Below are 24,243 nucleotides of genomic sequence, written 5' to 3' on the forward strand. Positions count from 1 at the left end.
AGGCCAAGAGATCAAGACCATCCTGGCCAACATGGTGAAACCCCATCTCTACTAAAAATACAAAAATTAGCTGGGCGTGGTGGTGCACGCCTGTAGTCCCAGCCACTAGGGAGGCTGAGGCAGGAGAATCACTTGAACCTGAGAGGCTGAGGTTGCAGTGAGCCAAGATCGCGCCACTGCACTCCAGCCTGGCGACAGAGTGAGACTCCTTCTCAAGAAAAAAAAATTGTAAAAATTAGCTGGTAGGCTGAGTACCTGGGACTACAGGTGTGGACCACCACACCCAGCTATTTTTTTTTTTTTAAGAGACGGGGTGGATATGAAGGCGATCTGGCTGTGACATCTGTCACCCCATTGATCAAACTACTAGGCTCAAGAGATCCTCTCACCTTGCCCTCCCAAAGTGCTGAGATTACAGGTGTCAGCCACCATCAGCTTACCAGTTAATTTTTACAATTTTTTTTTTTTTGAGACGGAGCCCCACTCTGTTGCCAGGCTCTTGAGTCTAGGCGTTCAAGACCAGCCTGGGCAAAATAGAGAGACCCTGTTTCAACCCTGGAGATCGATGGGGTGACAGATGTCGCAGCCAGATCGCCCTCACATCCATCCTGTCTCTTAAAAAAAAAAATAGCTAGGTGTGGTGGTCCACACCTGTATTCCCAGCTACACAGGAGGCTGAGGCATGAGGACTGCTTAAGCCCAGCGAAACCCTATCTTACATACAAACAAACAAACATGACTGTCAGCTTTCCAAGAGTATCACAAGATTCTGATCTGTCAGTTGATGCTGGTACTGTCCACTCAAACATGTCTATTGGTTTTATTTATGAGAAAGTATGACTAAAATTAATAAAACATTCTTCCCAAAAGGCTAAATGACCACAATGCTAATCACTTAAGTAACCACTTAGGTAATTACATAGAAAACTTTTGTGGACAGCAATCCAGCAAACAAACAAAAAAAAAAAAAAAAAGAAAAGAAAAGAAAAGAAAAACACTCATTACTCAGAGATGAAATAGGCTCATCTATCAGCGTGGCAGATTATCTGCTAGGAGAGCACCAGAGAAGCAATGAATGTATCCAATTGTCTTATGGCTTCTTTGGAGAAGAATGGATTAATCTTCTCCTCCCACCTTTTTTGGCATCTAAGCTCTCTAAGATGCATTCCCTACTGTTTCTCTGCTGAAACTGTGTTTCATGTCACAAGCAATCAATGTCCCTTTTAATAACTTAGGGTTGACCAACAATAGGTCATTACTTCATGGTTAATCAACTGATGACACGTTAGTACAATGATTTATTTCAGGGCTAACAACTCTACTCTGTATCCCTGCAATGAAGAACTCCATGGTGGCAGGGTATCCTATTGTTGAGAAAACATACTTCAAAGTCACATTAAAGGGAAGGCAGACAATGTAACTCCCTGATATTTCCAGCTTACCTGCCAAATGTCCTCTTGGCTGAATCTTTGATCTGAATTTGGATGATGGCATGGGAGCGGGAAGAGTCTGCATTAACTCCAGTGGCCCCAGTGCTGCGCTCCTTGCTGCCCTTTAAGATCACCTGAAAATAAAATCCATAGGATGACTTCCCCAAGGAGTAAACAAAACCCTCTGGCTGCTAAGAATTGACTAAGAGCAGTAAACAGCAGACATACAATTGTGTCAGTGCACTGCAGTTTCTTCTGTCCAGGTGGAAAACCACTCAAACACTAAATTATACCTAGTAAGTACCCAATGACAATGAAAACAACGTGAAATACTAATCTTGTGGGAGAACGTTCCATAGCTCAAAAGCTAATTTACTTCTTGATCTCATACACTCTTTTTAGTATCTTTGATGGATTTAGCCTAACTAAAATCCCCAGTGCATAACTTGGCTCCAAAGCAGGGTCTCATAATACCCATCTATCTTAGTAACTGAGGCAAAGGACATAAATGTGCATTATAGAATGACTAATCACATCCACCTGTTCTACCAGGATGCAGTAATAAAGGAGGCCAGGTCTGATGTAGAAATATGGAAGTGATGAGTTACTGTGATTACCACGAGCCCATGATTTCCCTTGAGACTAATCCTCACTCACCCTAGACTGGGAGTAAAGACTAACAGGAGTCCTTCTAGCCATAATGGAATGGGGCAGGGGATGTGAAGTCTCAGGATTGGCCTGCAGCCACTGAAAACACAGTCATTTAAGAACATGCTGCCCTTATTTTGGACAGGGGTATGAGTGTTAGTTACTGAGAATAAAAAAGGCAAAACAAATTTTTTTTGAAATAGGGGCTTGCTCTGTCACCCAGGCTGGAGTGCAGTGGTGTGATCATAGCTCACTGCAGCCATGACCTCCTGGGTTTGAGAGGTACTCCCGGCTCAGCCTCCTGAGTAGCTGGGATTATAGGTGTGCACCACCACACCTGGCTAATTTTTAAAATTTTTTGTAGAGATATGGTCTTACTATGTTGCCCAGGATGGTCTTGAACTCCTGAGCTCAAACAGTCCTCTCTCCTTAGTCCCTCAAAGTGGTAGGATTACGGGCATGAGCCACTGTACCCGGCCACAAGAAACTTTAAAAACATTACTTGGGCCGGGCACGGTGGCTCACGCCTGTAATCCCAGCTTCTCAGAAGACTAGGCAGGAGGATCACTCGAGTCCAGGAGGTTGAGGCTGCAGTGAGCTGTGATTACAGAGCAAGACCCTGTCTCAAATAAATAAATAAATAAAAATTTTAAAATAAAAATTTAAAACTATATTCACCTTTAAAGCCAGTAAAAGAAAAGGGGGTAGCAGTGGACAATACATTTTTTCTTTTTTCTTTTTTAAATAAAAAATCAGATGGGGTCTCACTATGCTGCCCAGGCTGATCTTGAAGTCCTGGGCTCAAGCAATCCTCCCACCTCGGCCTCCCAAAATGCTGGGATTACAGGTGTGATATATTTCAATGAAATTTTAGAGTGTGGAAAGATAATGAAGGGATGATAATTGCCAGCAATGAAGTTATAAAGTAAGTAAGTAGGAAAGGGGGGAGTCAGTCTATCAACCCATTAGGACCCCTAAGAGGGGCTCAGACTCTGGAAGCACCAGGTAATACTGGGATAAGGCAAAGATACACACAGTCAGTGATCAGAGCAGTAAAGCCCTCGGTGAAACATTCCCCATTCATCCCCACCCTGTGCAGGAGGCAGAAGGTATAGTCTCCAGAAAATGGGAACCAGAGACCAAAAAGGACTGCACCAGGCACAGTGTGGGGCAGAGTCAAGTGAAAGAACTTAAACAAGGATTAAGTAAAAGCAACACACCAGCGTTCCCCAACATTAGTCCTCAGCCAGAATTCTCTGGAGAAACCCTCACTTCCAAGCCCTACATATGTTTACATTTTGGGGACTTCCCCGGCAAAACCAATTAACTTTCAACCTATAGTGAAGCTTAATGATCAACAAGCACACCTCTGACACACAAACTTTGTGACTGTTATTTTTTTAATGCCTCATACATACACGTGAATAGAAAGCCAAAGCCACCAGCATGAAAACACCAAACCAAAAGAGGGAATAGAAAAAGCACTTGGAAATTTAAAATATGATAAAGTAAAAACTGCATTTTATTTATTTATTTATTTTTTGAGATGGAGTCTCGCTCTGTCGCCCAGGCTGGAGTGCACTGGCGCGATCTCAGCTCACTGCAAGCTCCGCCTCCCGGATTCACGCCATTCTCCTGCCTCAGCCTCCCCAGTAGCTGGGACTACAGGCGCCCGCCACCTCACCCGGCTAATTTTTTGTATTTTTTTTTTTTTTAGTAGAGACGGGGTTTCACCGTGGTCTCGATCTCCTGACCTTGTGATCCGCCCGCCTCGGCCTCCCAAAGTGCTGGGATTACAGGCCTGAGCCACCACGAAAAACTGCATTTTAAAAGGTAGTAAGATACAGGCTGGGCATGGTGGCTCATGCCTTTAATCCCAACACTTTGGGAGGCTGAGGCAGGAGGATCACTTGAGCTCAGGAGTTCAAGACCAGCCTGGGCAAACAGTGAGACCCCCCCATCTCTACAAAAATTAGCTGGGCGTGGTGGTGCACACCTGTAGTCCCAGACAGGAGGCTGAGGCAGTAAGCTGCACTCCAGCCTAGGGGACAAAAATCTCACCTCTTAAAAATAATCACCTACTCTCAGGTTCAGGGGGAAAAATAAATTAATTAAATAAAATAAAAGGTTGTAAGTTTTTTTTTTTTTTTTGGAGTTGTAAGTTAAGGATATGTCCCAGAAAGTAAAACATAAACAAGATCTGCACTCCCATGTCTGTTGCAGCACTGTGCACAACAGCCAAGATTTGGAAGCAACCTAGTGTCCATCAAGCGATGAATGGATAAAGAAAATGTGGTGCTCGTACACAATGGAGTACCTATTCAGCCATGAAAAAGAATGAGAGCCTGTCATTTGCAACAACATGGATGGAACAGGAGATCATTATGTTAAGTGAAATAAGCCAGGCACAGAAAGACAAACATCACATGTTCTCATGTGTGTGATCTAAAAATCAAAGAAATTGAACTCATGGACATAGATACTAGAAGGATGGTTACCACAGGGGCTGGGAAGGGTAGTGGGGATGCGGGGGTGGTTAATAGGTACACACAAAAAAGAAATAATGAATAAGACCTACTATTTGACAATACAACAGGATGATTATAGTCAACAATATTTTATAGGCTGGGCATGGTAGCTCACACCCATAATCCAGCACTTTGGGAGGCTAACGCGGGTGGATCACTTTAGTGCAGGTGTTTGAGATCAGCCTGGCCTACAGGGTGAAACCCCATCTCTACTAAAAATAAAAAAATTAGCCAGGCATGGTGGCACACACCTGTAATCCCAGCTACCCAGGAGGCGGAGGTTGCAGTGAGCTGAGATCACACCATTGCACTCCAGCCTGGGCGACAGAGCAAATAAAGAATAAGAGCCGGGTGTGGTGGGTCACACCTGTAATCCTAGCACTTTGGGAGGCCGAGGCGGGCGGATCACTTGAGGTCAGGAGTTTGAATAAGCCTGGCCAACATGGTGAAACCCTGTCTCTACTAAAAACACAAAAATTACCCGGGTGTTGTGGTGCATGCCTGTAATCCCAGCTACTTGGGAGGCTGAGGCAGTAGAATTGCTTGAACCCAGGAGGCGGAGGTTGCAGTGAGCTGAGATCACGCCATTGCATTCCAGCCTTGGGGGGAAAAAAAAAGAATAATAAAGTTCTATTTCATTTTTTCTCAATCTCTCACCATTTTAATTTATATCATATTGAACATAGTCACAGTTTCCAAATTAAGAATCCAAAAGTAGACAGAGCCAAACTTCAACAATAAGATACAAAATATCTTAACAAGTAGCAGTTGCTTTTTAGAAATTTAATTAACTAAAAATACTTTTTCCATGATCTAAGCAATAGTATGTTTCTAAAGATTATCTGTATGTGAGATGTAAAATCAAAATTCAGAATCATACTTAAATACACCAATTTTGTAAAAAGTTTGCTAAAAATTTAAAGAGACAATATGATGAATCCTTTTGTAAAGAGAAGAATCTGCTAATTTATAAAGCTAGATCATCAACTATATGGATACCACCTTTATGCTAATGAAATCATGGGAGTTACAGTGGTAATCTCTTATACTGGATATGGCAAGTGCTGAGAAAAAAGCACTGCTAACTAAGCTCAGACGCTGGGTAAGACACTTAAGGCCAGCACTGTGACCAAACCATCCAGTTTAAATGCACCTTCTGGCCCTGGCTTCTCCCTGTCCCTTTCACTTCATGTTTACACAGGATGGGATGCAATGCTGATGGATCATCAGATCGGTATTGTTCCTTTTTCAAACTTTTTTTCCTCATTAGGAAAGACAAACAATGTGGAAAACTTGGAAAATATAGGAAGAGGATAAAGAAGAAAATATCTATCTCTCATAATTCCAGTGATTATAAAATTCTGGTGTATTTCCTTTTAGAGTTTTAGATTTCTTACAGCTTTTTTTTTTTTTTTTTTTTTTTTGGTCATTTACAAATCCTATGAAAAGACAGGGGAGGTCTTAAACCTTTATATTTGTAAAAGCAATATGTCTGACTAATAAGGAAAGGAACACAGAGAAGCTAAGTGACTTATACAAGGTCACATAGGTAGAATATGGTCAGGCCAGGAATAGAAGGCAGATATCCTCTTCTACATGTGAGTAATGATGTTACTAATAATGCTAGTCCAATGAGACCCAGTGAGAACTCAGAAAGGCCTCAAGGCCATACTTCGCAAGGAAATGTGGATATGAACAGGAAATGCAAAGGGTGGCCCTGTGGTTCTTCCTCAAGAGTGTCAAAAAAGATTGGCTTCTGAGACTGTGTTACAGACTTTTGAACTTGGGTTTTCACTGCATCTTGTACACCATAATGTACTGGGTATCTCTAAGTGCATCTCAGAGACCTAACATGTTGAGATGCCCTTTCCTGGTTAAATATATTTTAGAGAAGGCATGAGGAATTTCTGGTCCTTGGTCCAATTTTTTCCAATAACAGCCTGCTATAGTCATGCCTTCCAGAAACTATGTAACAATGCACCTGAGCTATGAAGAGTAAAAATGAGGCAGTCTGTGAATATCAAAGTCATCACATTTTTGTAAATGCCATATACAACTGAAGTATAGCAGTTAAAATGGTGAAATCTGGAGTCAGGTTGCCAGGGTTCATATGCAAGCTCTAGCATGTGGTTGTGTAGACTACTGCAAATCACTTAACTTTTAAGGGTCTCAGTTTCTTAACTATAAAATGGGAATTATGGCCGGGCACAGTGGCTCACACCTATACTCCCAGCACTTCAGGAGGCCGAGAAGGACAGATCACCTGAGGTCAGGACTTTTACACCAGCCTTGCCAACACGGCGAAACCCCATCTCTATTAAAAATACAAAAATTGGCTGGGCGCAGTGGCTCACATCTGTAATCCCAGCACTTTGGGAGGCTGAGGTGGGTGGATCACCTGAGGTCAGGAGTTCGAGACCAGCCTGGCCAACCTGGTGAAACCCCATGTCTACTAAAAATACAAAAATATTAGGTGTGATGGCATGCGCCTGTAACCCCAGTTACTCGGGAGGCTGAGGCAGGATAATCACTTGAACCCAGGAGGCGGGGGTTGCAGTGAGTTGATATCACACCACTGCACTCCCACCTGGGCTACAAAGGGAGACTCTATCTCAAAAACAAACAAACAAATATTAGCCAGGCATGGTGGCCTGCGCCTGTAATCTCAGCTACTTGGGAGGCTGAGGCAGGAGAATCGCTTCAACTCAGAAGGCGGAGATTGCAGTGAGCCACGATCACGCCACTGCACTCCAGCCTGGGCCACAGAGCTAGACTCTGTCTCAAAAATAAAATAAAATAGAATAGAATAGGAATTACCTAGGTTATTAAGGCTAAAAAAAAAGATAATACATAACTAAAGCGCTTAGTATCACAACTGGCACATGGCAACTTCTCAATAAACATTAATTTTTGAAAACATACTAAATGTTCCATGATCATTTAGTATGTAGCCGGGCACAGTAGCTCATGCCTGTAATCCCAGCACTTAGGGAGGCTGAGGCAGGTGGATCACCTGAGGTCGGGCGTTAGAGACCAACATGGTAAAACTCCATCTCTACTAAAAATACAAAAATTAGCCAGGTGTGGGTAGTGGGCACCTATAATCCCAGCTACTCAGGAGGCTGAGGCAGGAGAATCCCTTGAACCTGGGAGGCAGAGGTTGCGGTGAGTCCAGATCATGTCACTGCACTCCAGCCTGGACAAGAGAGCAAAATTTCGTCTCAAAAACAAAACAGAAAGAAAAGACACTAAAGAACTAACATCTTTGTTTAAACTTCTTTTTTTTTTTTTTTTTTTTGAGACGGAGTCTCGCTCTGTCGCCCAGGCTGGAGTGCAGTGGCGCGATCTCGGCTCACTGCAAGCTCCGCCTCCCGGGCTTACGCCATTCTCCTGCCTCAGCCTCCCGAGTAGCTGGGACCACAGGCGCCCGCCACCTCGCCCGGCTAGTTTTTTGTATTTTTTAGTAGAGACGGGGTTTCACCGTGTTCGCCAGGATGGTCTCGATCTCCTGACCTCGTGATCCACCCGTCTCGGCCTCCCAAAGTGCTGGGATTACAGGCTTGAGCCACCGCGCCCGGCCTGTTTAAATTTCTAAAACTTAAACTATTTCTTTTTTTCATAAATGTGAAACAATCAGAGTTTCATGGAAAAATATAGCTTTAGAGATCAACATGAAATATCATGGGCTCCCCAGTGCAAACCAAAAAAAAAAAAAAAAAAGAAAAGGAAGAAAGCAGATAAGAGAAAGAGAGAATCTATTTGGGGGAAATGCAAGTCTAGGAGGTGAGCAAAATTAACGCAATCACCTTTAAAACTACTAGGCCCCCTTTTCCTCTCACTGCCTCCTCCTTCTCAAACTCCTTCCCTAACTAAACTCTGTTGGGCAAGTTTCTAAATCTAAGTTCTCTAGAGAGAACATATTATGTGAATAGTAAAATGGGAATCTGCTACAATAGGAAGTAATGAAAACTGGGCCTGGTGTGGTGGCTCACACCTGTAATCCCAGCACTTTGGGAGGCTGAGGTAGAGGATCACTTGAGCCCAGAAGTTCAAGACCAATCTGGGCAACATCTACAAAAATTTTTTTTAAAAATTAGCCAGGTGTGGTGGTGCACACCTGTGGTTCTAGCTACTCAGAAGGCTGAAGTGGGAGGATCGTTTGAGCCCAGGAGGTTGAGGCTCCAGTGAGCCGTGATTGCACCACTGCACTCCTGCCTAGGTGACAGAGTGAGACTCTGTCTCAAAAAAAAAAAAAAAAAAAAAAAAAACTGTGGCGGTGCTGGGAAACATCATTCAGGGACTTAATAAGAATAATACATGTGGAAAGTTGAGCCAGTATCATACTATAAATTTTATGTATGTTATCTTACTTCCTTCTCCCCATCATCCAACCCAATCATCTATCAATATCTATATGTTTCACGCTCAGACAGGTAAAGGATATGCTCAGGGATACATGGCACTGTAACTGACTGCCCATTACAGCCAAGGCAATGATAAAACATGAAACAAGTTTATCAAAATTCCTAGGAATGAATACTTCTGACTATATAAAATGGGTATAGGAATGACTTAAAAAAACAATGAATCTCTAAAACTAAAAAATGCCCATTGTCTGACAAAATCTCAGTTCCAAATCTGGGAAATGTGATGAATCAGTGAGTCTTCTGTAAAGGCAGGAAGTTCTGGGGCCTGCGTTGGCAAGAAATCAAATACACTTGGAAGGAGAAACTTCCTGGAGGAAGGACAATCCCATGTGAATAATGAAGCTACCAGTTGTGCAGGCAGGCCATGCCTGAGTAATCCTGAGGGTGATTTGAGAGGGTAACACTCCAAGATGACACTTGAGGGTGACACTTGAGCAAACACATGGGTGATACCTGAGCAAGTATGAACAGTGACACCTGAGAGTGAAATGTGACACCTGAGTTAGCAAGTGCTGTTGTTTCAAGTCAATAAATGTTTATTTATGAGGATAACTGTGTCAGGTATCCATAAATTATATAAACTTTCCACCTTGATCTCAGCTGGCTTCCTCCTTGTACAACCCCATATGTACTGCAGACTGAGGGTATCAATGGCGATAATATGTTGACTAACAAGGAACTTTTTTTCTGCTTTTCTTAGGAACCATACTTTAGAATAGAACAGTGCCATAAACTCTTCAGGATGGAGGGGTTGACTCAACACCAGACTGCCAGCATTTACGGCCTAAAGGCAATGAAGAGTCTTCTTCCTAGTGTTTGCTTCTTTCCCCTTTAATTGGTCTAATTTTCAGTGACAAAGGAATCCTGAGGACCAGACTCACCTGATACTCCTGGCCAAATGTGGGACTGGGTGGAGGTAGGGGCAAGAGGACCACAGGGAACAGAGTATGAGAAACAATTTCCTTAGGACTCCACAGCAGAGGAAGCTCTGGGGAGAATGGTCACAGCTCTGGGGCAGCCCTTCAGCATGTCCCACACACTTTCGTTCTGTGCCTACCTTTGCAATCACTAGAAAGAGGCTCTTAGGTGACCCTCTAAAACAGACACACTTGGGCGCTATGCTCAGGTTTTGGATCCCAGGACCCAGGAATCTAATAACGCAAATGTGAAGTCTCATCCCTTAAGCAAGATTTACCTAAAGTATTTGTTTCAGGAAAAAGAAACTTATAAAAAGATCTATACCAATGATGGGCCACTATGCCACTGCACACACCCAAGTCCCAAGTATTAATTTTGAAAAAGCAACAACAAAATTTTCCACAAACCCTGTTATTTGAAGATTAAACAGTCCTTTAAACACCTAATTTTAAGCAAATGATAACAGAAGACATTGTTATCAATGTATGAATTAATTCAGTCAGTGTCTTTTCTCTTCTCTTCTTTTTTTTCTTGAGATGGAGTCTCACTCTGTTGCCGGGGCTGGAGTGCAGTGGCGTGATCTCTGGTCACTGCAACCTCCGCCTTCCAGGCTCAAGTAATTCTCCTGCCTCAGCCTCCCAAGTAGCTGGGATTACAGGCACCCACCACCACACCCAGCTCATTTTCATATTTTTAGTAGAGGTGGGGTTTCACCATGTTGGCCAGGCTGGTTTCAAACTCCTGACCTCAAATGATCTTCCAGCCTCAGCCTCCCAAAGTGCTGGAATTACAGGCGTGAGCCACCACACCCGGTCTCTCTTAATTTCTTAAGAAAAACTTATTTCTAATTATACATTATAGGTAGTATAATATAGTGAAAAGAGCTTCAGAGTGAGATCAATCCAAGCTGAAATCTTGCTCTGCCAGTTGTTAGCTATGTGATTCTGGGTTATCACTTGATTTTAACCTCAGTATTTTCATCTCTTAGAGAAGTTTACAATATTTACCTTGATTTTGTGATGATTAAGTGGGGTAATATTTGCAAAAACCTCTAACAAGTCATTTGGTAGACAGTGCTCACTAAACATTTGCAATTATTATTAGAACACAGTGAAAAGGAAGGCAGGAAAGAACAAGAGTAGAATCAGCTAGAGAGGTTTGAACTTTGGCATTCGTTGGAGGCACTTCTACAATGCCAAACCTGACTGCTTTCCCTGGTCCCTTAAGCTTGAAGACTCAGACACTTCTCCCTGGAGGAGTGTACCATGAAGCTATACTAAGCTAAGTCTTGTCAAGTGCCCGGTCTATCCTTCTAGTCCTTTCCCTTTTACTCACGCCAGGCTTGTTGGATGTACTAGAAGAATGACTGCAATGGCTGCATGTTAGAATCACCTGGGGAGTTTTTAAAGTAATACCCATCCTTATACTGCTGGTGGGAGTGTAAAATGGCAAAATCACTTTGGAAAACAGTGTGGCATTTCCTAAAAAAAAGCATGGCCCAGCAATTTCACTCCTAGGCACACACCCAAGAAAATGGAACACATGTGTCCACACAAAAACCTTTGTACATGAATGTTCACAGAAACATTATTCATAATGACCAAAAAGTGGAAACAACCCAAATGTCTATCAACTGACGAATGGATAAATAAAATGAGGTATCCAAACAATGTAATATTATTCAGCCACTAAAAGGAATGAAGTCCTGATACATGCTGTAACATGAATGAACTCTGAAAATAAACTAAGTGAAAGGAGCCAGAGACAAAAGGTTGCATATTGTATAATTCTGTTTATATGATATGGGCAGAATTGGCAAATCCACAGAGATAGAAATTAGTGGTTGCCAGGCACTGGAGGCAGGAGAAATAGGGAGTAACTGCTAATGGAGTTAGCATTAGTTCATTTTGGGGTGATAAAAGTTTTCTGGAATTAGATAGTGGCAATGGTTGCATAACTTCACCAATATACTTTAAAAAAATCACTGAATTGTATACTTTTAAAAAAATCCCTCAGGGAGGATGCACCATTCCTGGAGGTCTTGCAATACCAAATCAATGCATGGAGTGGACACAGCAAGCTCCTACTCCATCTCCCTGTTCCAAAAATTCATTTAATAGGTTGTCCTTGAATAGAACATGCTAAACTGCTGAGAAAAGATACTGTATTTTCTATTCTGATCCACTGGTCTAAAAAAAAAAAGAATACTATGGCTGGACGCGGTGGCTCATGCCTGTAATCCTAGCACTTTGGGAGGTCGAGGTGAGAGGATTGCTTGTGTCCAGGAGATTGAGACCAGCCTGCGCAACATGGCGAAACCCCATTTCTACTAAAAATATCAAAAAAATTAGCCGGGTGTGGTGGCACACACCTGTAGTCCCAGCTACTCAGGAGACTGAGGTGGGAAGGATCACCTGAGCTCAGGGAGGTTGAGGCTGCAGTGAGCCGAAATCACGCCACTGCACTCCAGCCTGGGTAACAGGAGTGAGACCCTGTCTCAAAAATAAAAAATAAAAAAAGAATGAATATTATGGTATCTGAATTATATTTCAATAAGAAAATTAAGAAACCCAGTGGATCATACACTTTTAAAAAGGTGAATGTTATGGTATATGAACTACATTTTAATTTAAAATAATAAGAATACCCACACCCGGGCCCCACTCCTGAAGGATTCTGATTTAATTGACCTGAGGAGGACACAAGCAAGCATTAAAAGACATTATGATGAAACTGGGAAAACAAGTCACAGAATGAGACAACATGCTTATCATACAAATAACCAACAAGACTCATATCCAGAATATACAAATTGGAAGGAAAAGACAGATAACTCAAGATGAGGAAAAGACCCAAATTGGCATTCCCAAAAGAGGAACTCCAAATTACAAGTTAAAAATATGAGAAAATATTCAATTTTATTCTTAATCAGGGAAATGCAAATTAAAACCACAATAAAATATAATTAAACACGTACAGACTGGCAAAAATTCAAAATATCTATCAATTGAAAGTGTCTGCAGGATGAAGAGCAACGGGATTGCCTGTATACTGCTTGTAGGAATACACACCACTCTGGGAAACAGTTGGCAGCATTTAGTGTAGCTGAAAATATGGGCCACTGTGCCTGTCATCCCAACACTTTGGGAGGCTGAGGTGAGAGGATTGCTTGAGCCAAGGAGCTTGAGACCAGCCTGGGCAACATGACAGGACCCTGTCTCTACAAAGAATAAAAATATTAGCCAAGTGTGGTGGCATATGCTTGTGGTCCCAGCTACTTGGGAAGCTGAGGTAGGAGGATTGCTTGAGCCCAGGAGGTCAAGGCTGCAGTGAACCATGTGTTCACACCACTGGACTCCAGCCTGGGCTGGATAGAGCAAGACCCTGTCTCCAGGAAAAAAAAAAAAAAAAAAGCATATCATCTGACCTAATCATTTCACAACTAGTTATATATCCTAGAGAACCCATGTGCTCTGTACAGAAATACATGTATAAGCACACTCACAGGTATAAGCACACTCACAGCTGCAATGTTCCAAATAACTCTAAAATAGAAACAACCCCAGTTGTTTATTAACAAGAGAATAGATAAATAAATTGTGGTATATTCTTATGATAAAACACTCTATAGCAAATAGCAATGAAGAAAACTAGAACCAAATGCAAAAACCTAAATGGAACTGAAAAGCATAACATTTAGCAAAAGAAACAAAACACCAAAAAATACACAGTGCAGTTCTACTCATGCAAAGTTCAAAAACAGATGAAAACTAAGTTAGATGGTTTGGGGATAAATACATAGGTGGTAAAACTATAACAAATAACAAGAAAGTGATTAGCACAAAAATCAGGATAATAGGGGGGTGTTATTGCAAAGTCACACGGGGGGTTTGTAGCGTGCTACAATGTTCTATTTCTTGATCTGAGTAACTGATTACAAGGGTGCTTGTTTCTTTACACTGGACATACTTAGGTTTTATGCATTTTTCCGTATAGTGCTATTTTTCACAATAAAAGAGGTTAAATCATTTTTTTTTTTTTTTTGAGACGTAGTCTAGCTGTGTCTCCCAGACTGGAGTGCAGTGGCACGATCTCGGCTCACTGCAAGCTCCACCTACCAGGTTCATGCCATTCTCCTGCCTCAGCCTCCCGAGTAGCTGGGACTATAGGCACCTGCCACCACGCCCGGCTAATTTTTTGTATTTTTAGTAGAGACGGAGTTTCACCGTGTTAGCCAGGATGGTCTCGATCTCCTGATCTCGTGATCCACCTGCCTCGGCCTCCCAAAGTGCTGGGATTACAGGCGTGAGCCACCACGCCCAGCCAAATCATTTTTTAAGTAAGGAAAAAAAGGCTCCAAACAATCTAATGTAAAGCCAGGGTTGAGGAACACTGCATTAAAGGAAGGTTCATCAGAAATCTATTTGTACTTACATTAATAAATGCCCAGAACAGGAAAAAAAATTAAATATTTTACTGTGGACAGTGGATAGCTCAGTGGGGAACAGGGGAAGTGGGGTATGTATAGTAAGTTAGAGGTGCCTTTACTATCCTGTAATGTTTAAATTTAATAAGTATTACATATTTCTGTAATGTTTAAATTTAATGATAAGTATGACTTTTATTACAATAAAAGAGTAACTTAATAAAAGAAGCAGATTGAAAAATTCCTTTGGAAGGACACACAAAAAACTAATAAAATTTGTTGCTCTGGAAAAGGAAATGGAAGTCGGTATTTTCACTTCTGAATTTTGAACTCATGTGATAGCATTACTTATTAAAAATCTTATTTAAAATAAGGGCCAGGTGCAGTGGCTCACGCTTGTAATTCTAGCACTTTAAGAGGCCAAGGTGAGAGGACTGCTTGAGGTCAGGAGTTCGAGACCACCCTGGGTGACATAGCAAGACACCATCTCTACAAAAAATTTTAAAAAATTAGCCAGGTCTGGTGGCATGTGCCTGCAGTCCCAGCTACTTGGGAGGCTGAAGTGGGAGGCTGCAGTGAGCTATGATCACACCTCTACACTCCAGCCTGGGCAACAGAGCAAGACCCTTGTTGCTAAAAAAAAAAAAAAAAAAGTAAAAATAATTTAAAGTACAAATATTTATCTCCAGCAGCTTTTCCTAGAGCCCACTGCCATAGAGAAACACATGAGCAGCATTTGAAACCGGCCCAATAAGGCTGGGCGTGGTGGCTCACGGCTGTAATCCCAGCACTTTGGGAGGTCGAGGCAGGTGGATCACCTGAGGTCAGGAGTTCGAGACCAGCCTGGCCAACATGTTGAAACCCTGTCTCTACTAAAAATACAAAAAATTAGCCAGGTGTGGTGGTGGGTGCCTGTAATCTCAGCTTCTTGGGAGGCTGAGGCAGAAGAATTGCTTGAACCCATGAGGCAGAGGTTGCAGTGAGCCGAGATTGTGCCATTGCACTCCAGGTTGGGTGACAGAGTGTGAGTCCATCTCAAAAAAAGAAAGAAACTGGCCCAGTAGTACCCTTCCAGTGATTTAGGTTCTCCCACATGCCCTACCTCCCACTAACCGTGGCATTGTGACATCAACCCTATAGAGAAACAAACTATCCTTTCAGAAAAGGATTCACATTTTACAGATGTGAAGTGGTGTGCTTGTCATTGCCTTTTGCCTAAATATAAGTCCACTGTACTTGCTTAGTAGCAAAATGAATTGGTCCCCTGTACTTATACTGTTGGGTGGGGTAATAAAGAAGGAAGAATTAATTACCTCTAAGAGGAGCTCCACACTGTCCACCTGAAGCTCTTGCAGTCCCACTATCTGCACCATGTGCTTGCTATCTTCTCTTGCGAAGAGCCTGCAGATGCAAGAATGTGGTTGGTATGATGGTGCTACTAAAACAGACTTTGTTCTCGCCTCCCCAGAAACCATTCCGCTATTCCGCTATTAAGTAGCAGTTTTCTGTTTGAGTGGGATGGATGCTTATCCTCCTCCCAACCCCACCTTCCTGACCTCAGCTCGATTCAGGGTTGGTTGTTGATTGTTGTAAAATAAATCAACATCTCTGGCTACAATTAAAAGAATGAGCACACAATCTAAACTATGCTAATCCGTGGATGATGTATGCCTGGCTACACTGTGATTTGTTCAGAGGTGGATATGGGATCTCTGCTGGTCCAATCAAAATAAAGTCCTGGTCTCTAGTTGTTAGATGCCTGGTAAAGTGATGCTCTCCCTTTGTCCCTGGATGTGAAAGCATATGGCCCTGTGGCCCTGGAAGCAGTGAAAGCCATTTTGTATCTACAAAGAGAGTTGGTTTCAGGATGAAACTAATAACACAGAAGACAGAATGAAGAGATGAAAATAAACTGGGTCCTTATTGCATCCCTGAGTTGCTGGAGTAAACCAGTGCTGAAGCTTGACTGTTCTCTAAGCTTTCCAGTTATTTGAGCCAATGATTTCCCTAAATGCTTAAGCTAGTATACATGGGGTTTTATTTTATTTGCAATGTAAAGAGTCCTGATACACCTTATAAAGGAGCAAGGAAGAGCTGGGCTGCATCTGAATGCCTTAGGTCTGCGTTTAAGGTAATAAATGGTTTTGGTCTACCATCATCATTAAACCAGATCCACTGAGAGGCATGTGTTGAATCTATCAAAGACTCTAAGATTATTTTTCCCCCTTAACAAGATACTGATTAGGGTTAAGAACGGAATTCCACTTCATAATTTAAAATACAAGAATGTTTTTCTCAAAAACAATTTTTTTCTCAGTCTATGCTTCATCTCAATTTTCCAGATCTCTACAGAAGGATTGGAGGGAAACAGCCTCACCAATGCCCATGATCTCTCTGAAAACAAATCTATTAAAACAGTCAGCCTTCTGTAGTAAAAGAATCTAGCTGTTGGGTGCAGTGGTGCATGTCTGTAGTCCCAGCTATTCAGGAGGCTGAGGCAGGAGGATTGCCTGAGCTCAGGAGTTTGAGGCTGTAGTACGCTATGATTGCGCCTGTGAATAGTCACTACGTTACAGCCTGTGTAACGTAGCAAGAGCCCATCTCTGTTTTTTTTTAAAAAAAAGGAAGATCTAACTTTTAGAGCCCAGATGTCATTCCTGAACATATTTCCCAGGCCTTAATCTCTGAGCCCATCCCGGAAAGATTCCTCAGGGACAGCCTAAAACGTACTTCAGTTTTTATGCAAGGGTATAAAAACAATTTATCCTCTACTTCTAGGAATTAATTTTAAGATCCTCAAGCTTTGTTTTCCAGTTTAAGAGGCAGACTGAACACACGTACTTTTGTCTACCCTTGTCAAAGCCCCACTATTATAGAAAATAAATCTTATTAAAAAATTGGTCAGGTACAGTGGCTGAAACCTATAATCCTAACACTTTGGGAGGCCTAGAGAAGAGGATTGTTTGAGCCCAGGAGTTTGGGAACAGCCTGGGTAAGTAACATAGGGAGACCCTGTGTCTACAAAAAATAAAAATTAGCAGGGCATGGTAGCATGTACCTGTAGTCCCAGTTATCTGGGAGGCTGAGATGGGAGGATCACTTCAGCCCAGGAGGATGAGGCTGCAGTGAGCTGTGGTGGCACCACTGTACTCCAGCCTGGGCGACAGAGCAATACCTTGCCTCAGAAAAAGAAAGAAAAAAAAAAAAATCAACAGGATAAAGCATAACAGCATAAACAGGAAAGGGAACCATCAATGGACCAGAACATTTCAGAAGCCCCAGAAAGGTAGGAAATAGATTACATTAGCCAATTAAATGGATATATATATATGAACCCCACAGGCCATGACACTTGTAAAGTAAGCATGGGTCTTCCCTAGTGAGCCTCAGAGAAGCATCAAACCTAGGAGTTAATATATGCCTACCCCTGCTACAACTGAAGAATGCAAATATACAGGGCAATAAAATAATCTGGGCAATTCATTAAAGAAATGCGTTCAGAAAGAGCTAGATATCCTAACCTCCCTTCACCCAAACAAACAACACACACACACACACATACACACGCACAGACACACAGCACAATGGCTTTTATTCTATGGCAACTGTTCTTTAAGGGAAGTGGGCATTCTGACTGGAAAGGGCTCCTAATGAGGGCACTGGAGCTTGATGGAGAAGCTATGATTGAGCTAATTCGAGACGTCAACACCAAGAAAATAAAAAAGAAAGGCAACTCTTCCTCAAGCATCCCCAGAGTAGCACCCTCTTTTATTTCGCAGTTGTTTTGTCAGGACTGAACTCTGAACACCTATACAATCTCAAGTGGCATATCTGAAGGTCCCCTTTTCACTGGAATAGTCTATAGGAGAGAGGCCTGCCTAAGCCCACTCGCCAGCTTCTCCAGTTATGCTACTCAGTACCCTAGTGACTCTCTACAATGGGGGCCTGCCCTATCATGGTCTCCCTATTGAACTGGAACTGCTCCCCCACTCCCCATTCCACTGCTTGCTTGGAGCACACAAAACTTGTGCATCCTTTTGGACAGCTCCATAGAGGCTTAGATACCTTTGTTGCGGGGCTAGTTCTCAAGCTGATTAGGTTTCCCTAGCCTTCCAGCAGGCTCAGCCTCAATTCACTCCTCCAATGTCTCAAATCTGGTTAATTCTGTTACGACAACCTTTAATCCTTCCACCTCCCCCACTCCCTCTTAACCTCCCTATTCTCCCTTTTCCTCCACTACTTGTTTTGCCTCCTACTCAGTTTAAGTCATCTGTTTCAACCTAAACAAAACTTCAAGCCAGAAAAATATAAGAGGTGTTTAAAAAGTAGAGTTACTAAATACATTTCTAAATTACTATATTATGTTTCGAGGGCAATAGTTTAAGCCTAATAAGGGTTAAAACTCTAATGAGAAGATTTTCTTTTCTTACTGATTTCAGAAAACTATTGTTGTGTTTGCCCTAAGATTATTTAGAGGAAAAACAAGAGAAAGTGGAAAACATTATTTATAGTTTTTCCAGTATAATAATAGGTCAAAAGAACAGGAAGGGGTTTAAGTACATGTTGATTTCCTGACTTCCTGAAATTATGGCCTTCTTCATAGACCAAAATAAAAAGGAAAGTCTTTTGATAGACATTAGAATATTGAACGCTTTAAACATATTAATGAAAAGCTAATTTATATTTTCCTATAGCTGAATTGACAGCTAGAAAATATCTGATGCAGGAGGCTCATTTCACAAAAGGGCACTAATGTACCAAAGCATCTCATTAAAGCCCATGATTAAGTGATTCTCTAGGACTCTGGCTTAAAACAGTGATTAACAGATTTATCTCTTCCCACTCATATTCAGTACCTTTTTCTTCTATTTAGGAGGTCATAAAGCTGTCCGCAGTAAATTTCATAGAAGCTGATCCACACAAAGAGGTGCTTTCTTGGCTGGGACACTTGTAGTTGCCTGAAGATATCTTTGGCAGCTAGAGCATACAATCCTGGGTTCTCATGAGTTCCTATCATGGTGTAGGTCTTTCCAGCACCTGTCTGTCCATAAGCAAAGCAAGTGGCATTGCCTCTGGGGAAAGGATAATTTGCATTACTTATGCATATTAAGAGAAGTATTAGTTTACCCAAAGATTTTTAATTACAAAGGTCAAATGCAAACATAGAATCCTAGAGAAAATTCAGCTGTAAACACATAAACCTTTAAGAAGAGGACTTTACATTATAAAAACACAGGAAGAGGAAAAAAACATTCTCAAACCAGTACACAAAACTTTTTTTTTTTTTTTAAATGGAGTCTCACTGTCACCCAGGCTGGAGTGCAATGGTGTGATCTCGGCTCACTGCAACCTCTGTCACCTGGATTCAAGTGATTCTCCTGCCTCAGCCTCCTGAGTAGCTGGAACTACAGGTGCGCGCCACCACACCGGGCTAATTTTTGTATTTTTACTAGAGATAGGGTTTTACCATGTTGGCCAAGTTGGTCTAGAACTCCTCACCTCAAATGATCCGCCCACCTCAGCCACTCAAAGTGCTGGGATTACAGATGTGAGCCACCATGCCCAGCCTGAGCTTTCTTATAGTAATTTTCTTACAGAACCAGTAAGAGAAACAACTCTAGAAGATAAAGAAACAAGAGCTTTAAAGAAACCACCTAGCCAATAAGCATTTACTGAGTTCCTACCCCATGCTAGGTGCTTTAGAGGATCCTAGAGATGATCTATTCTTAATCTGGAAAGTTAAATTTAGTGAAAGAATAGAGAATTAAATATGAGAAATAATAGGAGATCATGTGATAAGCAGGATGGTAGTGACCACTCATAATTAAGTAAGTTTAGATAAAGGCAAAATCGATGTAAGCAAAGTATTTGAGGAAGGACTCACAAGAGTAGGAATTGGACTGGGCCTTGAAGGCAGAAGCTGAAAAGCAGAGAGCTTCCACTGTGGAATAGGAATAGCGTGAGCAGAGGCCACAGTAGTAAATATGGCAGCAGGCACACCAAATCTTGAGGGGAAAAAAAAAAGCCTGGGCTCTGGTTTCTCCCATACCATTAACTAACCATATGAACTTAGGCAAGTCCCCTCACTTTCCTCTGTGCCTCAGTTTTCACTTTTATCAGTAGATTAGTTTCTAAGTATTAGTAGATTGGTTTCTAAGATCCCTTCCAGTCTTGATGTCCTATGATTCTAAGTGAGAATCACTGCTCTTGTATGTGGGTACATGTGTGCGTACACACCCTCTGTGAGTGTGAAGAATTGCAGAATAAGAGGTGGGGAATGGAGCTGGGAGACCAGCCTGTCAATCACAGTATGTTTTATGAGGAGTTGGAGACCAAGATTATCTGAGTATTGTGGGATTCACCCACGTAGTGCTAAGTAGAGAATGAACATAATCTTAGAGCTGTTGCAGACTCTTAAACATGAATCTCATGGATTACTGATAAATATAGCTGCTTGCAGCAAGAAAAAAGTCTATGCATTGTGACAGGAAAATAAATCTCAGGACCCCGAACTCACTAAGCCAAACGGGAAAGTCAAGCTGGGAACTGGGTCCCGCAAACTTGCCTCCCATTTGGTTCCTAAATAAGATCGCTACAAAGATAAAAAGCTACCTATCTCCCTCACATTTTGCCCACTAGGAAATTCTTTGAGGGCCCATGACCGTTACCCTAAAACAGCTGTGTTGAATTTCACCCTGGCAATGTCAATTGATAGCTTATTTTCACAGGTGGAGGACATAGGACAGAGCTCAAAGTCATCCCTCTGCTCACCTGAAATAAATGCATATTTGATTGCTTCCTCTGCCCTATTGTTATCTACGTTATCTTATGTAAAATGCAGTTCACTGAGACAGGTGAAAGCATGAAGGACTATTTTCTCCAATCCCCAATATGAAAATTGAGTATTCAGTGAAAGACTGATCAAAGACTCGAAAGGATGTAACTGTTTTGTCTTTTTAGCTACTGAAACATTTAAAACATATTTCTCTTCCTCCAATATCCACCCTTTCCTCTCTAATTTTTTTTCCTTTTCCTTTTATTATTTTTTCCACTTTTGCTCTCAGATCTTACCCTTTAAAAAATGAAGCCCTCAAAATCGTCTTTGGAGAAAGGTATAGACCTGTCTCCTGGGCACACGTTCTTAACTTTGGCAAATAAATCTACAATGATTGAGACTTGCCTGGGTTATTTTCTTTGATTTACAGCATGGACAGGGATGGGGGAGGCTGCAGGTGGGCAGAGAGATGAGTACACAAAAAAGGATTTGAAGCGAGGTAGAAAACAAAGAAAGAGTAAAATGACAAAAGCAAGGAAACCATGGAAATGTGAGAATCAAGACATGAGAGTTAATTAGATGAAAGTTGCTTGGAGCAGAGCCCAGCTACTCTTTGCCTTTTGAACCCTGGCTCCCAGCAGTGTGGGTACTATAAATACACTGGCAGAGACGGAGTTAGGAAATGAATTACAGGAGAAAAATTTGAACACATTAAGGAAGATCCAGCAGAGTAAGAGGAAAGAATAACATCTACTTACTTTCCAAACAATTTAGGGATGAGCTTTTTCAAAAAGCAATACAGGAGTGAAAAACCTTATTATACTTTAAAGAATGGATACACTTAAATTGCAACTCTTATTATTACTAAAGTCTTAACATTCAAATTCTAACTTATTTTAGAAACTTACTCCTCAAAAAGTATTCCCTAGATTTGGTGCCATTACTAAGAAATTAAACCTAAGAGATATTTCACATTTTTAGCCTGCTAATAAAATTTTGAAAATTAAATAGCTTTTACAAAACAACAAAACACAAAAAAATGGGCAAATGAAGATATCCAAATGGTCAGTAAGGACATGAAAAGGGCCAGGCACGGTGGATCACATCTGCAATCCCAGCACTTTGGGAGGCTGAGGCAGGGGGATCACTTGAGGCCAGGAGTTCGAGATCAGCCTGGTCAATATGGCAAGACCCCATCTCTATTAAAAATACAAAAATTAGCCAGGTGTGGTGGCACACGCCTACAATCTCAGCTTCTAGGGTGGCCAAGGCACAAGAATCGCTTGAGCCCAGGAGGCGGAAGTTGCAGTGCGCTGAGATCGTACCACTGCACTCCAGCCTGAGCGTTAGTGAGACTCTATCTCAAAAAAAAAAAAAAAAAAACAAGGCCGGGCACGGTGGCTCACGCCTGCAATCCCAGCACCCAGCACTTTGGGAGGTCGAGGTGGGCGGATCACAAGGTCAGGAGATTGAGACCATCCTGGCTAACATGATGAAACCCCGTCTCTATTGAAAAATAGAAAAAATTAGCCGGGCGTGGTGGCAGTCGCCTGTAGTCCCAGCTACTCGGGAGGCTGAGGCAGGAGAATGGTGTGAACCTAGGAGGCGGAGCTTGCAGTGAGCTGAGATCGCCCCACTGCACTCCAGCCTGGGCAAAAGAGCGAGACTCTGTCTCAAAAAAAAAAAAAAATCATGAAAAGAAGCTCAGTATAGTATAATTAGGCATTGGAGAAATTCAAATTAAACCTATAATGAAGTGATTTAATACCCATTAGATTGGCTAAAATAACAAAGCCTGACAATATCAGATATTGCAGAACTGCAATTCTCATGTTACTGTTGGGAGTATAAAATGATACAACACTTTGAAATGTTGTTTGACATTCTCCCTTTTTTTCCCTTCTTTGAGACAGTGTCTTGCTCTGTTGCCCAGGTTGGAGTGTAGTGATCACAGATTATTGCAGCCTTGATCCTTTGGGCTCAAACAACAACCTCTCAAGTAGCTGGGACTACAGGCATGTGCCACCACACCCAGCTAATTTTTAAATGTTTTTTTAGAGATAGGATCTCACTATGTTGCCCAGGCTGGTCTTGAACTCCTGGCTCAAGTGATTCTCCCGCCTCAGCCTCCCAAATTGTGAAATTACAAGCGTGAACCACTGAGCCCAACTGACACTTTCTTTTTTTTTTTTTGAGACGGAGTCTCGCTCCGCCTCCCAGGTTCACACCATTCTCCTGCCTCAGCCTCCCAAGTAGCTGGGACCACAGGCGCCTGCCATCACGCCCAGCTAATTTTTTGTATTTTAGCAGAGACAGGGTTTCACCATGTTGACCAGGATGGTTTCAATCTCCTGACCTCGTGATCTGCCTGCCTCGCCCTCCCAAAGTGCTGGGATTACAGGCGTGAGCCACTGTGCCCAGCCAGACACTTTCTTATAAATATAAACCTATCCTACGAGCCACCAATTCCATTTCTAGGTTTTTACCCAAAGCAAATGAAAACATGCTCATAAAAAAAATTGTATAAGAATGCTCTGGCAAGGCCGGGCGCGGTGGCTCAAGCCTGTAATCCCAGCACTTTGGGAGGCCGAGATGGGCGGATCACGAGGTCAGGAGATCGAGACCATCCTGGCTAACACGGTGAAACCCCGTCTCTACTAAGAAATACAAAAAATAGCCGGGCGAGGTGGCGGGCGCCTGTAGTCCCAGCTACTCGGGAGGCTGAGGCCGGAGAATGGCGTGAACCCAGGAGGCGGAGCTTGCAGTGAGCTGAGATCCGGCCACTGCACTCCAGCCTGGGCTACAGAGCGAGACTCCATCTCAAAAAAAAAAAAAAAAAGAATGTTCATACTTTATTCATAAAGTCCAAAGCTGGAAACAATGCAAATGTCTGTCGACAGGAGAATGGACAAAACAAACTGTGATAATTTCAGAGAAGGGAATATTACTCATCAATGAAAACCACAGATACATGTAACAACATGTACTAATATGAAACACTATTATGCTAAGCAAACATTATGCTAAGCATATAAGCATAATGATTCTATCTCTATGATATTGTAGAACAGATAAAACTAATCTATACTGA

The 24,243-nt window shown here is 42.1% G+C and overlaps 1 protein-coding gene and 1 non-coding gene across 6 annotated transcripts in view; both read right to left on the reverse strand.

The window, feature by feature from the left end:
• Positions 1 to 24,243, reverse strand: part of KIF24 (kinesin family member 24) — a 91,277-nt gene that overhangs the window by 32,303 nt on the left and 34,731 nt on the right. For all 5 annotated transcript variants that reach the window (XM_017949778.3, XM_017949779.3, XM_003911586.4 and 2 more), the window contains exons 5-7: positions 19,234 to 19,449; positions 15,691 to 15,778; positions 1,443 to 1,564 (exon numbers count right to left, since the gene is read on the reverse strand). In XM_017949778.3, the coding sequence (XP_017805267.2) occupies positions 1,443 to 1,564; positions 15,691 to 15,778; positions 19,234 to 19,449 (426 nt within the window). The remainder of the gene's footprint in view (positions 1 to 1,442; positions 1,565 to 15,690; positions 15,779 to 19,233; positions 19,450 to 24,243) is intronic.
• On the reverse strand, positions 11,968 to 12,157 carry LOC116270190. The gene has a single exon (XR_004178113.1). It is a non-coding gene; the product is annotated as a U2 spliceosomal RNA (small nuclear RNA).

The sequence above is a fragment of the Papio anubis genome, chromosome 13 (assembly GCF_008728515.1).
Source record: "Papio anubis isolate 15944 chromosome 13, Panubis1.0, whole genome shotgun sequence".
NCBI classification, from domain to species: domain Eukaryota; kingdom Metazoa; phylum Chordata; class Mammalia; order Primates; family Cercopithecidae; genus Papio; species Papio anubis.